Source organism: Equus quagga, chromosome 6, assembly GCF_021613505.1.
Source record: "Equus quagga isolate Etosha38 chromosome 6, UCLA_HA_Equagga_1.0, whole genome shotgun sequence".
Lineage (NCBI taxonomy): Eukaryota > Metazoa > Chordata > Mammalia > Perissodactyla > Equidae > Equus > Equus quagga.
The window spans coordinates 130,804,349-130,821,144 of NC_060272.1; the positions used below are offsets into that span (position 1 = coordinate 130,804,349).

The 16,796-nt window shown below is 36.8% G+C and overlaps 1 protein-coding gene across 2 annotated transcripts in view; it reads left to right on the plus strand.

Moving 5' to 3' along the window:
* The window catches only part of UBE2R2 (ubiquitin conjugating enzyme E2 R2), a 110,857-nt gene that overhangs the window by 62,967 nt on the left and 31,094 nt on the right, over nucleotides 1-16,796 (plus strand). For both annotated transcript variants that reach the window (XM_046664391.1, XM_046664392.1), the window contains exon 2: nucleotides 14,698-14,784. In XM_046664391.1, coding sequence (XP_046520347.1) covers nucleotides 14,698-14,784 — 87 coding nt within the window. The remainder of the gene's footprint in view (nucleotides 1-14,697; nucleotides 14,785-16,796) is intronic.

Here is a 16,796-nt window from a genome sequence, read left to right on the forward strand (position 1 = left end):
ATTGAAAATTGAGCTTGGTGTACAAGAGCAAAGTTTGTGACCTGTTATGCGTTACTGTGTGGTGATCTGGCTAGGCTGGGCTGATTAGGGGATCCCCATTTAGTATGTCTTTAAGTTTCTTGTTGTTTTTTCCCGACTGTATTGAGATCTAATTCACATGTTTTTTTCTGTGAGAGATGGTCAGCTACCTCGGAAGAATCCTTTCTTCTATCTGACATGTATAGGCCTAGTTGCCAGCCTTCTTAGAGCCAAGTGCAAACAGGAAGTCCAGAATCTTACCATTGGGTAGTGAGATTTTTCCTTGTTTTTGGTTTGATTTCCCCACACTCAGCTCTATTCAGTTCACTGGTGGCAGAGAGCAAACCTCTAGTTAGTGTGGTGTGGGCTAGTCACTGATGAGCGTAGGGGAGGGGCTCTGGAAATCTGGCTACTCTTTATACCAACTTTGACCAGTCCTCCTGTTTTCAGTAACACTTGGATTTGTTGCCTCTAATTTCCGAGTTTTTCCATGATTCTGTGGGGGAAGTAAGCCTACTACCTTACTCCTTGGCTTTCTAACCACCAGCATGGGTTTAATTTTTTTCTCTGGTCTTCTAAATTATCCTTCTGGTTTCCAGCTTCCAAAATTTTGTTACTTTTGTGTTCTCCCATTTGTCCTTCTGAGTTTATGACTTTTTAAAAAATAAAAATACCTGTTTTTATAAACTTAGTAGTTTATGAGGAAGCAGCATTAAATACACATGTTGACATATTTTTAACCAAAAGTCCAAAGGTCTTTTCTACTATTACATTTAACATTAACCCAGCTGATGGTGCCAGGGGTTCCGCTAGTGTTCATTTTGGGAACAAAAAGTCTTTACTTTTCAAGCTGAAAGAAACATTTTTTATTACTGTATTAAAAATACAGAGGACTGTCATTATTAGTACTGAGAGTTACTTCCCCTTAAATGACTGAATTTTACTTTTAAGAGTCGAGTTAATACATCAGGGATTTCCTGTTATTTATATTTCATCTTAATTTTAGGATAATTATGTTAAGCATTATAGTAATTCTAAAACCTTTTAGATTGGAATTTTTAATCAATAAAGACTTATAATTTCTTGACTTTGAAACCTGTAGCACATATTATAGTATCACTAGGTATAGCTGCTCACTTTATTCTTCATACACTGTTAATGAACAATTTAAAAGTTTGTGCTGGTCATTGGCAGACTGTTGAAACTTTCAGCAAGTTAATAGGAAAACATATTTTGGTTGCTTTTGCTGTCATGTTGAAAACATATCCTATAGCAGATGTGAGCTGATGACGTAGCAGAAAAACTCAGCAGTGGGAGTGTCCTCATTTCACACTAACTCCAGGCCCTAATCTAAATGCAACAGTAAACACTCTACGTTAGCTGTTAACTGAGGTATTACCAAATATAATTGTGTTTGGAACTGGGAAACATTTTCTTAACCTATTTAATAGTATACTAGTAACCAAGTAGCAGGAATAATTGGAATATATTTCACTATTCATATTTAATTGTTTTTTGGCATGATTGAAATTCCATATGAAAATAATTGGTGGGATAACAAAATGAATACTGCACATTGGGGTTATCAATTTTGTCAAAAGCCAATATATACTTCATTTACATATATTAATGTTTTCTAAAGTACTTTTTTGCTGTGCATTTTAGGGCCTCTTTTTCTTTGCCCAGAAATTTTGGGCATTTGTAAGCGTCACATTTGGGGAGAATAGAGAGCCAGGGAAAGTTATAATGAGAGCACATTAAGTTAAAAAGAAGGTCTTGAGAGAAGCTAAAGAGTATGAGAAAGAATGGACAGAAAAGCTAGAGAATGATGAGACAGTGGAATTGGAGAAGCCAAGGGAATAAAATGGTTCAAGAAGACAAAATGATAAACATGGGAAAATGCTTCTTGGTAGTCAAGGATGTAAACTAGAAAATAATCTGTTCTTGTTTGATAGATCATCTGCATTGGTAGCTATAGACATTCTTCTCACCTTTTAATTTCACAACTGAGTGATGAAATGATGCATGTAAAGGATTTAGCCTAATATCTGCTATTTTGTGCACTTTATAAGTATTATTTATCACCACTTCCATCTATCATTGTTAACCTACTTTTTCAATCCAGAAAACTGAGTCATTCTTGATTTTTCCCTTTCAATCCCACAATCAAAACAACCACTAGGTCTCACTGATTGTACTTTCTAGATGTGTCAAAGTAAGTCTTCTTGTGTTAATTCCTACTGTTTCTGGCTTTGTTCTCATGTGCGAGCCTTTCTACGTTCTTTTCCCTCTGCCTTTAAGGTCCGTTTTCACTTTGGCTTCAATTTAGCTCAAATATCACCTTTCTGTAAATCTTCCCTCAACATCTCGAGCAGTGTTAGGCATTTCTTTCACAGTGCTCTCTTAATACCTAGTAGATATCTCATTTAAGGCACTTAGTTTGTAATCATTTATTTGCATGTCTGTCTTTTCAATTAGACCATAGCCATTCAGGGGTAGGGATGGTGTTATAACTGTCTTTGTTTCCACCTCTCAGGTTGGTACCTGGCAACATGATTGGTTTTCAATAATGATGTGTTGAATGATTGAATAATTGAAAATATTAGCATAAATGCTCAGTGTCTGAATAATTAAAAATAAATGTCTGGTGAGTGAGTGACTTCATTGAGGGTACACTTAGGGTTGCCTGAGCATCTTAGAGAAGGCATGTGTGGTAATGGTACAGAAACTATTTTGGAGGTACTTGTCCTTAGGAGTTTGCAGGTTTAGTCAAGAAAGATATGAGGAGTTGCCTGAAAGAGTCTCTCAGAGTCTAAATTACTTCTGTAACAATTGTGTATTTTTAGGTGTGACTTTTCAAATTTATTTCCTTTATTTCTTGCTATAGCCATGTACAGGTCAAATTTAAAGCTCTACTTCATGAATAAATTTGTAGAAGGTGAACTTCAGATATTTAAAACTTTGACTTTTGTGTATATGCGAATTTGGTTGTAAGTTACACTTTGGTACACTTATTTAATTAACAGTTTCAGAAATGGTAAGATCTAAATATCATAGTGCTTCTTTCACCTAATTTAAGTAGACCCATAGATAAGTGAAAGTAATTAAACTTTTTTTTTTTTTTGGAGGAAGATTAACCCTGAGCTAACATTGGCTGCCAATCCTCCTCTTTTTGCTGAGGAAGACTGGTCCTGAGCTAACATCCGTGCTCATCTTCCTCTGCTTTATATGTGGGACACCTGCTACAGCATAGCTTGACAAGTAGTGCATAGGTCTGCACCTGGGATCCGAACCGGTGAACCCTCGGCCTCCGAACTGCAATGTGTGAACTTAACGGCTACACCACCGGGCCAGCCCCGTAATTAACCTCTTTAGCTATTTTGTTTCATTTTGTTTTCATCCCTTAGCACAACAGAGGTGAAATGTCTCCTAGGTGATTTAGGGCTGGACAACTAACTGTGGGTATTTGATAAAGTACTTAGTTTCTATTTTTACGGTTTAAACAGATAGGTACAGATAGTATAATTAAGCAAAAGCTTATTGATAATTTGAAAAAGATTTCTGCAGAAAGAACCAATGCTTATGTATGTGCAATGCATAACTCCAAAATAAAGATGTTGGAATTTATGACATTCCGCATGTGACCCACACATCCAAGATTCCCTAAGGACATTCAGGTTTCCTAAGGAATATTTAGCTCTGGCTCAGAGTTCATGTATACCCATTTTAGAAAGAAAAATATACTGTGCTTTTCTATTATAGTAAAATTTAATATGTGAAAATTATTGGATTTTTCTTATTGACAACTCACTGTGTTTCAGCCTTTTTGTTAACTTAAACATTTTTTACATTAATTTGCATACCTAAGGCCTTTGAATATATCATTCCAAATGTCAATTTTCATTGCAAAGTAGGTATGTAGAAATGTATAGAAAATTCATGAATGGATATCTGTCATATGAAGTTATGATAGTTCTTTCTTTTTGGTGATGAAGATCCACTCTGAGCTAACATCCATTGTCAATCTTCCTCTTTTGTTTTGCTTGAGGAAGATTAGCCCTGAGCTAACATCTGTACCAGTCTTCCTTTATTGCGTATGTGGGTCACCAGCACAGCATGGCTTGTTGAGTGGTGTAGGTCCGACCCCGGGATCTGAACCCATGAACCTGGGCTGCAGAAGTGGAACATGGTGAACTAACCACTGTGCAACTAGGCTGACCCCGATAATTCTTCTTTTAATGACCCATTGCCCCATCCTTGTTTCCTCCTTCACTCCCACCATTCCTCTGTTCCCAACAGACAACTACTGTTAATAGTTAGAAATGTATCTTTTCAGTCTTTTTTCTGTGTATTATGTACATATATATGAGAAAATATATATTATCCTCACATATGCACACATGTAGTATTTTTTATATTTTTAAGTAGTATCAACCTATATTGCCATTTGCCTTTTCACTTAACATGTCTTGGGTATCTTTCTATGTTGTTATGTACTGGTCTATCACATCTTTTATAAATAGCTACAGAATAGAGTGTCAGAGGATAAGACCACTATTCAGTATTTGAACCAAAAAACAGAAAGCTAAGTCTATTGCCTACTCTTAAGTAAAGAGAGCTTTGCTGGTTAGTCACTGTTACTCCGAGTAGAGCAGATCTTACATAGAGTTTTTGAGAAGTGTAAAGTTTAGGGATTGGTGGGTTTTTCACAGCCATGGGTTGGCATCAGCAGTGGAAGCATGGTACTTGGATGAGACAGTTATTGATTGGTTGGCATTCAAAAGGGTGTTTGTTGAAGTGACTATGTTCCCAGTTGGCTGGCTTTCAGAAGCAAGGGGCTGTCATTGATAGGTTCGCTCTCAAAAACATAGTCACTGAGGCGCGAGTTAAGCGAGTTTAAAACTAGTTCTTGTTGTCTCATAGATATAGAACTGTCAGCTGTTGATTAAGCAATTTAAAATTGGATCTGGTGGCCATTTGTTAACTATGGCTACAGCACAGTTTGCCTTTTGCTACTATATATGTACTCCTTTTTATTCTTGGGGAGATGAGGATTGTCCAGATCTCACCACTGTTAGGTGATTCCCTTGGAGATGAGGTTTGATCCTTTTCTCCTGGAAAGTGAAGTCTGATTTTGAATTCAGGTATGCATTAGCATTTTTATCCCTTCATCCAAAGGGAGAGTCATTTTTCCCAACTTTATTTGAATCCTTCCCCTACTCACTTGAAATGTTAACCTTTATTGTTTTCTGAATAACTTATGTCTATATCATTGATCTGCCCATCTGTGTGTCATTTACTGTTTTAATTATTATAGGTTTATAAGATACATTTCTGTCTGCTGGGGCAAATCCCTCCCTAATTGATTTTTATCAAAACCAATATTTTCATATACTTTTTCTTTCACATGAACTTTATAATCACCTTGCCAAGTTCCATCATGTTCACTTGGTTAGTAATAGCGTCTATTGCTATCATAATGGGGTCGAAATAGGAGTATAATTAACTCCTGTGTACTCATCATTTAACTTCCATAATTAGCTCATAGCCAACCTCGTTATATCTATACCGTACCCATTTCTTCCTCCATTTTTTGTAACTGATTTCAGACGACATATTTTATTTGTGAATATTTCAGAATATATTTCTAAAATATAAGGGCCCCTTTTGAAAAAGTAATCATAATACTGTTATAACAGCTGAAAAAGTTAATAGTTTCTGTTAAATAACAAAAATTCACCTGAGTAAATTTGGAGATCTAATTGGCCTTATTGAACAATTCATGAATTGGGCATATCTGGCAAGTAGAAGGGAACTCCAAAGTGCTACAGAAAAGGCAAGATTTTTTTTTTAAGATTTTAAAAAATTTTTCCTTTTTCTCTCAAAGCCCCCCAGTACATAGTTGTGTATTTTTAGTCGTGGGTCCTTCCAGTTGTGGCATGTGGGACGCTGCCTCAGCATGGCTTGATGAACGGTGCCATGTCCTCACCCAGGATCCGAACTTGTGAAACCCTGGGCAGCTGAAGCAGAGCACACAAACTTAACCATTCAGCCACGGGGCCAGCCCCAAGGCAAGATTTTTAAAGTCAGAGAGGGGGAGGAAATAGGAAATTGTTAGTAAAGAATGCATTGTTTCAGGCAAGGTTGCCCTTCTAAGAGAAACAGAACCGGCCTGTCTGGTGGATTACCTCACTAGTGCTGACCAAGAAATTCCAGATTGACTGGTTCCGATTATGTTCCTGGAGGAGGTTGTAACCGCAATTAGATTAGGTATTAAGTCTTGGTGTCCTGACATGGGGCTTAACACAAGTGACTCCATTTGGTCCTGTTGTCTCTTTTTAAACATTTTCCCCTTTTTGATCACACTCTCAGCTTAACTGAGAGATGTGGTCAAAATTTAAGGCATTAGTGCCACTCTGAGCTACCACTATGTAGTTCTTGTGTAGTGTTTGTTAATCTTTTGTGTGATATTCCTAGGTCATGATGTTTTTTGCTTAATCTCTCCGATATTCAGAGGTCGTGACTTTAGGCTCAGTTTTTAAGTCGGTCATTCTCTTTGTTTTTCTGCTGATGTTCCAGGCTTAGGGAGATAGTTGCTTGGTGGTTGGTGGTTGCAAACATGATTTAAAGCTTTTGAGAGAATACAACACATCAGAGAGGTTACTGTTACTATTATAAAGAGGGTAATTCCCAATATCTGGAATGCACTTTGGATCCATAGTTCCCAAGACCCAAACCAAACAAAATCAATTAAGCCAAAGAAGGATCCTGCTGAAGCACCTTTCTAAGCCAAGTAGGTTGCTCAGTGATTTAAGTAACTAAGTGTCAATTTCCCCAGAAGTGTTAATCCAGATGCAGCAGGTCATGTTGGCCACAGCACAGGCACCTCCCTACTCAGCTAAAAGATAATAAAAGGCTATCCTGTTATCAAGAACAACTTTGGCTAGAAAGTGTAAGGATTTTTATTGAGCAGCTATTGCTTTAGCAGTGGATTCTGCAATATTTTTAAGAGTTAAGGAGAGTTACAATGCAAATTTAGGGGAGTTGACCAATGAGGTGTCCCAGGTCATTTGTGAGCAGTTAGGGGCACAGTTAGATAACTTAAGAGGTGTTGCCTGGTTATGCACCAGCCGTCTAGGCAATCATAGGCCCATGGAGAATGAGAACCACCACAGACAAAGAGAAATCCTCTTGGAGCACAAACAGTTACCACTAAGGTGGCACTGTTAATGGACAGAGAGGAGTTTCTGATAACAAATCCCACTCCCGTTATCAATGGCCGGTGAGATACAGATGATGGTGTTAGCTTTCCAGGGCAATGCCAAAGTAAAGGAAAGAAAGAGAAGAAGAGAGTTTTATGTTTAAAGTGTGAAGTCTTGATCCGGTGTCTTGGGAGGAAGCAGTCTACCTTGATGTCAGCTACTTCTCTTCTTAGTCAATTGGATTTGGAGGTCTGTAGCATTTTTACAGGACCAGAAGTCAGGTGGAGCCTTTTGGAGCTGTGAGATGTGTACCCAAGCCTTGAGTCTCTAAAGTTTGGCTGCCATCTGTGTAATGAGGAAAACCTAGTATAGTCCCTTCTAAGGAGGTTCAAGGGCAGTCTTTGTTCTTAGTGATTCCAAATCAGAAGGATTGGAGAAAATTGGAAGTGTTCGTTTGGAGAGAGTTGTGGTCAGACATTTGAGGAAGAATTCAGGATCCAGTCCAGTTTACAGGTATGTTACAAAACCCCAAAGACAGTTAATAGGAGTTGAATCTAATATCTACAAAAGTGCGAACATAATTTTTTTTCTGTCTCTGCAGTTATCCCCAATTTTTTTCCCAAAGGAAATCACAGTGAAACTAGTTTATTTACATAAATGCAGCAAGAATAGTGATGGACCATATATGCTCTTTTTAAGATTGCTTTGCTGGAACTTTGTAAGCAAGTTATTGGGCAGATTTTTCCAAGCAGTTCCTTGAAACTGTCTGATATCTGAGTCTATGTATATCTCTCTCAAATATGACACTCTAGGCAAAGCCTTGATAATATAGCTAATATTTCCAATCATGTCCCGTTACAAGGAGAACAGATTCTCATTGAACTTATACAAATAGCTAACTGTATTGCCATGAAAAGAGTGCTCAAGAGTTCCTGAGTTTTCAAGGGATCAGGTAAGGAGAAAAAGTAAATGTTTCACCTTTCTTTACAAAGGTATGCTTTACCAAATCCTTATATCTAGAAACAAAAAGACTAAAGAACAAGTAATAAAAAGTCATAAAAATTATAATCATCCTTATCGGTTCATTCAATCTCATGTAATTGTTATTGTTCTGCTTTAATCCAGCTTTTCCATGAGTTATAAAAATTCTTACTTAGTTCAGTGTTGTGATCTTAAAGTTGCCATAAACCTGTGCTTCGTCAGAGCTCTTTCTATGAATCTCTTTGAAAATTAATCACTTTTGTAGGACTACTTTGCAAAAAGCATCAGAGGAAAACAATAAGTGTAAATAACAGAAGACTTTAAAATGCCTATTAAAGATTTGATGAGAGTTCATCACAATGAAATTGACAAGGAAATTTGGTTGTTTCTGTGACAGACAACACTTTAAGAACTGGAATTATGACTGATAACATTATACCAAGACATACCAGATTTCCGTGAATTTCATGTAATTTCTGGAGCACTTACAGCACATGCGTGTAAAGATACAACGTAAAGGTTTAGTGTTACTCCTTATTTGACAATGCTCACGTATGTAACTTACCAAATCAGCCTAATTTGTTTAACGCCTCTCTTCTTATGAACGACAACAAACCTTGGAAAATTTCAAAGTTAGTTCAAGGTCAAAAAGACTTCATTTAAAATTTGGGGGAAATTTGTCAAAAATATCAAAATGTTTTAAAACTTTGATCATATAGGATCGTAGATCGCTATGAAACAATACTTAGTTATCCTTTTAATCATGGTGACAGAGACTTCTCAGAAAGTTAAATAGTTGCAGGTAAAACTTAGCTCTTTTATTAGAGAAGCCTCAGTTTCCTTAAGTAATCAAAGACCTAATATTAACAACAGAGCAAATTATTTTGATAAAACACAAAAGCTTTGCTTTCTAGGCAAATTACTTAAAAGGTAGAGAACCTCCCCACACATCTTTTTTTTTCTTTTAGTCTTAGGAATTGGGGATGGTCTAGATAATAAGTTTTGGTAAATTATTTACATCTCAAAGGCACAGGGAATGAATGTACAAAGAATTGGGTTGTGGTCTAAATGACATCATAGGTTGATCTACCCATCCAACCACATTATCCTTAATTTGCTTTTTTATATTAGGGAAAAGATTTCCAACTAATATGGGAATAAAAAATTTTCTGTGTTCTGGATATAAGAGCTGTCTGACTTTGGAATGTTTTCAGTAAATCTTTTTACAAAGGCTTCAGAAGGTTTTTCTTTCCCTCTAGGTACATTTAGCTTAGGGGACGAGGCCTAAAAAAAATTCCAGTAAGCTCTGAATATCACCTTCCAATCTGGCCAGTTTTTAACTAGAAATCTACTTTAAGATTTTATTTTTCCTTTTTCTCCCAAAGCCCCACTGGTACATAGTTGTGTATTTTTAGTTGTGGGTCCTTCTAGTTGCGGCATGTGGGATTCCACCTCAGCATGGCCTGATGGGCGGTGCCATGTCCGCACCCAGGATCCAAACCGGGGAAACCCTGGGCCGCCAAAGCGGAGCGTGCCAACTTAACCACTTGGCCACAGGGCCCCCTCTTGCTCGTTTTTAAATTGAGTTATTTCTCTTGATCAATGAGTTCTAAACATCCTTTACATATTCTCAGTACCTGTTTCTTATCAGATAAATGATTTGCAAATATTTTCCCCCATTCTGTGGCTTGTCTTTTCATTTTCTTCAAGGTATCTTTTGTTCCTTGTGGTATTACCGTTACATATATGTACCTTTTGTAGTTGTCCCACAGTCCTTGGATATTCTGTTCTGTTTTTATCAGTCCTGTTCTCTTTGCATTTTGGTTTTTGAGGATTCTATTGATGTATTCTCTAGCTCAGAGAGTCTTTCTTCAGCTGTGTCCAGTCTTAATAAGCCCATCAAAGACATTCTTCATTTTTGTTACAGTGTTTTTATCTCTAGCATTTCTCTTTGGTATTTCTTAGGATTTTATTCTCTCTGTTTACATTGCCTATCTGTGTTTGCCTGCTGTTTTATCCATTAGAATCCTTAGAATATTAATCATAGTTGTTTTAAATTCCCAGTCTGATAATTTCAACATCCTTGCCATGTCTGGTTGTGATCATTATTCTGTCTTTTCATTTGTGACTTTTCCTTTTGGTATGCCTTGTAGTTTTTTCTTCATAGCTAGGTATGATGTACTGGGTAAAAGGAACTGCTTTAAATAGGCCTTAGTAATATGGTAATGAGATGTGGGGGGAAGGGGAACTATTACTCCGATGATTAGGTCTCAGTCTTTTAGTGAGTCTTTGCCTCTGGACTGTGAACTTTTCACAAGAGCTTCTCAGTGTTTCCTTCCCTGTACATGGGACATTCAGGCATGAGTTGGGCATGTGTCTTCCCCCAGGTCAGTTAGGCTCTGATAATACCCCAGCTGATTAGGCTCTGGTTAACTAGATTCCCCTGAGGGCAGGCCTCGTTACAAACAGAGTCCTCTAGGGGCCAGCCCCGTGGTTTGAGCACTATGCTCAAAGTTTGAGCACTATGCTTCAGAAGGCCAGGGTTTCACCGGTTCAGATCCTGGGCACGGACCTAGCACCACTTATCAAGCCATGCTGAGGCAGCATCCCACATAGCAGAGCAAGGAGGACCTGCACCTAAAATATACAACTGTGTCCTGAGGAGCTTTGGGGAGAAGAAGAAGAAAAAAAGATTGGCAACAGGTGTTAGCTCAGGTGTTAATCTTAAAAAAGAAAAAGAACAGACTCCTCTGGTGTGTTTCAAAGGATTTAACTCCATTCTTTTGCATGTGAATATCTAGTTGTCTTAGCACAATTTATTGAAAAGACTTTTCCCCCATTGAATTGTCCTTATACTAGTACCAAACTGCTTGATTAGTGTAGATTTGTAGGAAGTTTTGATATTGGAAAGTGTGAATTGTCTAACTTTTTCTTTATTTTTCAAGATTGTTTTGGCTATTCTGGGCCCCATGAATTATTTCTGAATTTTGGTACCTGTTCTTCCATTTCTATGAAGAAGGCAGCTGGGATTTCCATAGAGTGACATTGAATCTGTAGATCAGTTTGGGGAGGATTGCCATCTTTACAATATTGAATCTTGCAATCCGTGAACATGCAGTATCTTCCCATTTATTTAGGTCTTTAATTTCTTTTGACAATGTTTTGTACTTTTCAGAGTATAGGTTTTGCACTTCTTTTGTTAAATTTATTCCTAAATATTTTATTCTTTTTGATGCTATTATAAATGGAATTTTCTTCTTTTTTTTTTCAAGATTTTATTTTTCTTTTTTCTCCCCAAAGCCCCCTGGTACATAGTTGTGTATTCTTAGTTGTGGCACGTGGGACACTGCCTAAGCATGGCCTGATGAATGGTGCCATGTCTGCACCCAGGATTCGAACCAGCAAAACCCTGGGCCGCCAAAGCAGAGCACGTGAACTTAACCACTCAGCCACGGGGCCTGCCCCTGGAATTTTCTTAATTTCATTTTTGGTCTGTTCAGTGCTACTGTATAGAAATACAATTGGTGCTGGTATATTGATCATTTATCCTGCAACCTTGCTGAATTTGTTTATTCTAATGATTTTTAGTGGAGTCCTTCGAATTTTCTATACAAGATCATGTCACCTGCAAATAGATCTAACTTGGCTTCTTCCTTTCTAAGTGAGATGCCTTTTATTTCATTTCCTTGCCCAGTTGCCCCGACTAGCATCTCTGCTACAATGCTGAATAGAAGTGGTGAGAGCGGACATCCATGTCTTGTTCTTGAAATTAGGGGGGAAGGTTTTGGTGTTTTACTGTTAAGTATGATGTTAGTTACTGGTTTTTTAATAGATGGCCTGTATCAAATTGAGAAATTTTGCTTGTATTCATAGTTTGTTGGGTGTTTTTAATCACAAACGGGTATGGAACTTTTCAGTTATTTTTTTTTGGTGGGGGGAAGATTAGCCCTGAGCTCACATCTGTGCCAGTCTTCCTCCACTTTACGTGTGGGTTGCCACAGCAGCATGGCTGACAAATGGTGTTGGTCTGCGCCTGGATCTGACCCCTTGAACCTGGGCTGCTGAAGCGGAGTGTGCCAGACTTAACCACTATACCATGGGGTCAGCCCCCTTGAATTTTTGAGTTTATTTTCTTAGTGGTTATCCTGAGGATGATAATCAACATTTTGTAACTGTGGTTCAATTAATACCATCTTACTTTCACTAGTATACAAAAACTTTGCTCCTATATAACTCTGATCCCTTCCTCTTATTTTTTTCCATTTGCCATACAAATTACATCTTTATATATTATGTGCCAAACAACAGATTTATAATTATTATGTGATTTTCTTTTAAATCACATAGGAGAAAAAATTATAAACAATAAAAGTACATTTATAGTATCTTTTATGTTTACCCTATGTAATTATTTTTACCAGTGCTCTTTCTTTATGTTGTTTCATGTACACTATCTAGTGTTCTTTCATTTCAGCCCAAAGGACTCCCTCTAGTATTTCTTGTGGGGCAGGTCCGCTAATCACAAGTTCTCTGGTTTGTTTTTTTTTTATCTAGGATTTTGTGGAATAGTTTTGCTGGATATAGACTTTTTGGTTGACAGATTCTGTTCTTTGGGCACTTTGAATGTCGTTCCACTGACTTCTGGCTTCCTGGTTTTTGATGAGAAATCACCTGTTTGTGTAATTTTGGGTCCCCTGTGTTTGATGAATTGCTTCTCTCTTGCTTTTTTCAAGAATTTCTCTTTGGCTTTTAACAGTTTGATTATGATGTATCTAGATGTGGATCTCTTTGAGTTTATTCTACTGGGAGTTTGTTGTAAGATCAATGTTTTTCATTAAATTTGGGAAGTTTTGGCCATCATTTCTTCAAATACTCTTTTTTGCCCCTTTGTTTCCTTGCCCACTAAAACTCCCAGTGTGCCTATGTTGGTATGCTTAATGGTGTCCCACAGGTCTCTGAGGAACTGTTCTTTTTTATTTCTGTTCCTCAGATTATATAATCTAATTTGACCTATCTTCACTTTCACTGATTCTTTTTTCCACTTGCTCAAACCTGCTGTTCAGTCTCTCTAGCAAATTTTTTTATTTCAGTTACTGTATTTTGCAGCTCCACAATTTGTTTTTCTTTTTCTTTTTCTTTTAAAGATTGGCCCTGAGTTAACATCTGCTGCCAATCTTCCTCTTTTTGCTGAGGAAGATTGGCTCTGAGCTAACATCCGTGCCCATCTTCCTCCACTTTATATGTGGGACGCCTGCCATGACATGGCTTGCCAAGTAGTGCATAGGTTCACACCTGGGATCCAAACTGGTGAACCCTGGGCCACTGAAGTGGAACATGTGAACTTAACCACTGCACCACTGGACTGGCCCCAACAACTCCACAATTTATATTTGGTTCACTTTTTCCCTCCAAAAAAAATTTTTTTTTTTTTTTAAATTTCTCTTTATTTATATTCTGAATGTGCTGAGTCATTTTTCTCATACTTTCCTTAGTTCTTTAGCTATGGTTTCCTTTAGTCCTTCGAACATATTTAGTGTAGCTTATTTAAAAGTCTTTGTCTAGTAAATTCACTATGTGGGCTTCCAGTTTCTACTGATTGCTTTTTTTTTTTTTTCGCCCTGTGTATGGACCATATCTTGTTTTTTTCCATGTCTTGTAATATTTTGTTGAAAATTGGATGTTTAGATAATGTGGCAACAGGATTTGTTTTGTTACTGTTTGTTGTAATTGTTTCCTTGGTTAGTGGTAGCAAAGTCTCCACTTGATTAGCTTAGTTGTCAGCTAATGGTTGGACAGCAGTATTTACAGTAGCAAAAGAGTGAAAAACAAGCCAAATACCCCCAAATAAGGAAATAGTTTTTAAAAAATGATTCATCTCTGTATTTATATGATGGAACATTATGCAGATACTAACAGTCATACATTTCGAGACTATTTTATGACATAGGAAGATGTCTGTGATATGATATAGATGGGAAAAACAGTATAAAATACAGTATATTCAAATTTTTGAAAATAAATTTTGTAAAGAAATGTGCATATGTATACAAAAATCTACTAGAAGGAGCTATATCAAAATGGTAGCATTTATTATTTCTGAGTGGTGGTTAAATTGTGATTAAAAAATTATCTTCGTTCTATATTATGTGCCATAAGGTTGTATTAATTAATTTGTTATAAAAATAAAATGCAAAATTAATGTCACGTACCTGTTCATATTACTGTTTTTTATTCATGTGAGTTAAATTAAAAATTAATAGCTATTGAGTTTTGGTGATTTAGCATAAACTCTTATAAATATTTGAAACGATGCTCTAAGAACATCATAATAACCCTAGCATTGGAGCTAACAAAATATACATATGAGCTATTTTAATCTCAAGAGTCTACTCTATAGAAAGGAGTTTTGTTTCACTGGGGTGTAATAGGGTAAATTATTAGACAGGTAAATAACCTGTAGTCTCATTTATTACTATTTCATTTTTTTTCTTTTCAGGCGCATATTAAATTTCCTATTGACTACCCATATTCACCACCTACCTTCAGATTCTTGACCAAAATGTGGCACCCCAACATTTATGAGGTAAGAAACGTCTATCATGAATTTCTCTAAAGATGTTTTAGATACCATCCTTTAAAGTAGTCCCTGTATCTCAGTATACTGTGGTGGTTATGCTGTAGCCACAAAGAAGTATTCATGGTTTCCCACTTTTAGTTAGCAGTCTCTAGTTGTTTAAAGTTGAGGATAGTTTTGTAATACTGGCGTATAGTACAGTTAATTTAAGATTGAGGCTTTAAACCTTTGCTGCTCACTGCTATAATGCATATGTGTTAACATTTGCATTTTTTAAATTTAGTAGATAAAGTCATACAAAGTTATTTGTGTGCCTGTCCTCTAGCTTCACAGCAGGGGTCACCTGTTGCTATGATCAGAGATTCAGCTTTTTGGGGGGATTTATCCTACTCCATTTGGACTGGCCTTCTTTCAGGAGTTGCTGCAGAGCAGTTGAGAGCCTCTTTTGGAATAAGTCCAAGGTGAGGTTCTTCTACTGAACAAGTTCACATGCCTGGGGGAATCATTTCTAGTTTTGTTGAAGAAATGTCCTTAGCTTTGGGCTAATCTATAAGGATGCTCGAACAATGCTTTATGTTTCTCGGGATAATTATGTCAAGGCCCACTAAAATATTCCTTGAGTCCAATCCTTTGCCATTCTGTAATCTTTCTGATTGCAATAGGGTGCTGAAGTGGTCTCATTTTATTGTAGCTGCGGCCCATGCATTAAAATTGATTTTTAAAATTTGCAGCCTTGGTCATGTAGTTCTTTCTTTTTGGCTGGTGGATATTGGGAAGTGCCTTTGCTCCAGAAACAGAGCTACATAGCCTCTAAAATGTTTGTAGGCAAGAAATGGAGAACTTACTCTAGGGTCCTGAATTTGGATGTCAGTCTGTATAAATTAGCACACTGGAGCAGCTTTATCATTTTTCACAACTCTCTTTTTCTGTAAGGCTTTAGTTTCTTTTCTTTTTTTTCCTTCTTAAAACAGTACAAACTGGTGCTCAAAAGGTGCTGTGCAGTTACATTTACAGAAATAAGCTCTCAGATTATTGGGTTTTTCACTATCTTTAGTATTTGATGTAATCATAATACAGATAAACAACACTGAATACTTTATACTGTTTTGTATAACAAAGTTATCCTGTTGTAGGAGAGAGACTATAGAAATGATTCACTGTTGCATAATTCAAACTGAGTTCAGTACACAGAAATATTTTTGTGTTTCTGTTCATTTGATAATCAAAAGTTCTTGCCTTTAAAACTATGTAGTATATATAGATTTTAGATAGCAAGAGAGAAGTGAGAAGACTCAAGCTTTTGTCTTACTAATGAGAACTAATTCACCTTAAAGCCATATATACTCTTACCTGTTTCCATCACAGCCTAATTCCCAAACCCCTCTCAAAAAAGAAACGAGCAACAATTGCAGCAAAAAGAATAAAATATCTAGTAATAAATTTAACCAAGGAGGTGAAAGACCTATACAAGGAAAACTATAAGACATTACTGAAAGAAATCGATAATTACATATAGAAATGGAGATGTTCCATGCACATGGACCAGAAGAATAAACATAGTTAAAATGTCCATACTACCTGAAGCAAACTACAGATTCAGTTCAATCCCATCCAAAATCCCAATGACATTCTTCACCGAAATAGAACAAAGAATGTTAAAATTCATATGGGGCAACAAAAGACCCCAATAGCCAAAGCTATCCTGAGAAACAAGAACAGAGCTGGTCGCATCACAGTCCCAGACTTCAAAATATACTAGAAAGCTGTAGTAATGAAAACAGCATGGTACTGGTACAAAAACAGGCACACATATCAATGGAACAGAATTGAAAGCCCAGAAATAAAACCACATATCTATGGACAGCTAATCTTCGACAAAGGAACCAAGAACATACAATGGGGAAAGGAAAGCCTCTTCAATAAATGGTGTTGGTGAAACTGGACAGCCACATGCAAAAGAATGAAAGTTGACCATTATCTTTCTCCATACACAAAAATAGACTCAAAATGGATCAAAGACT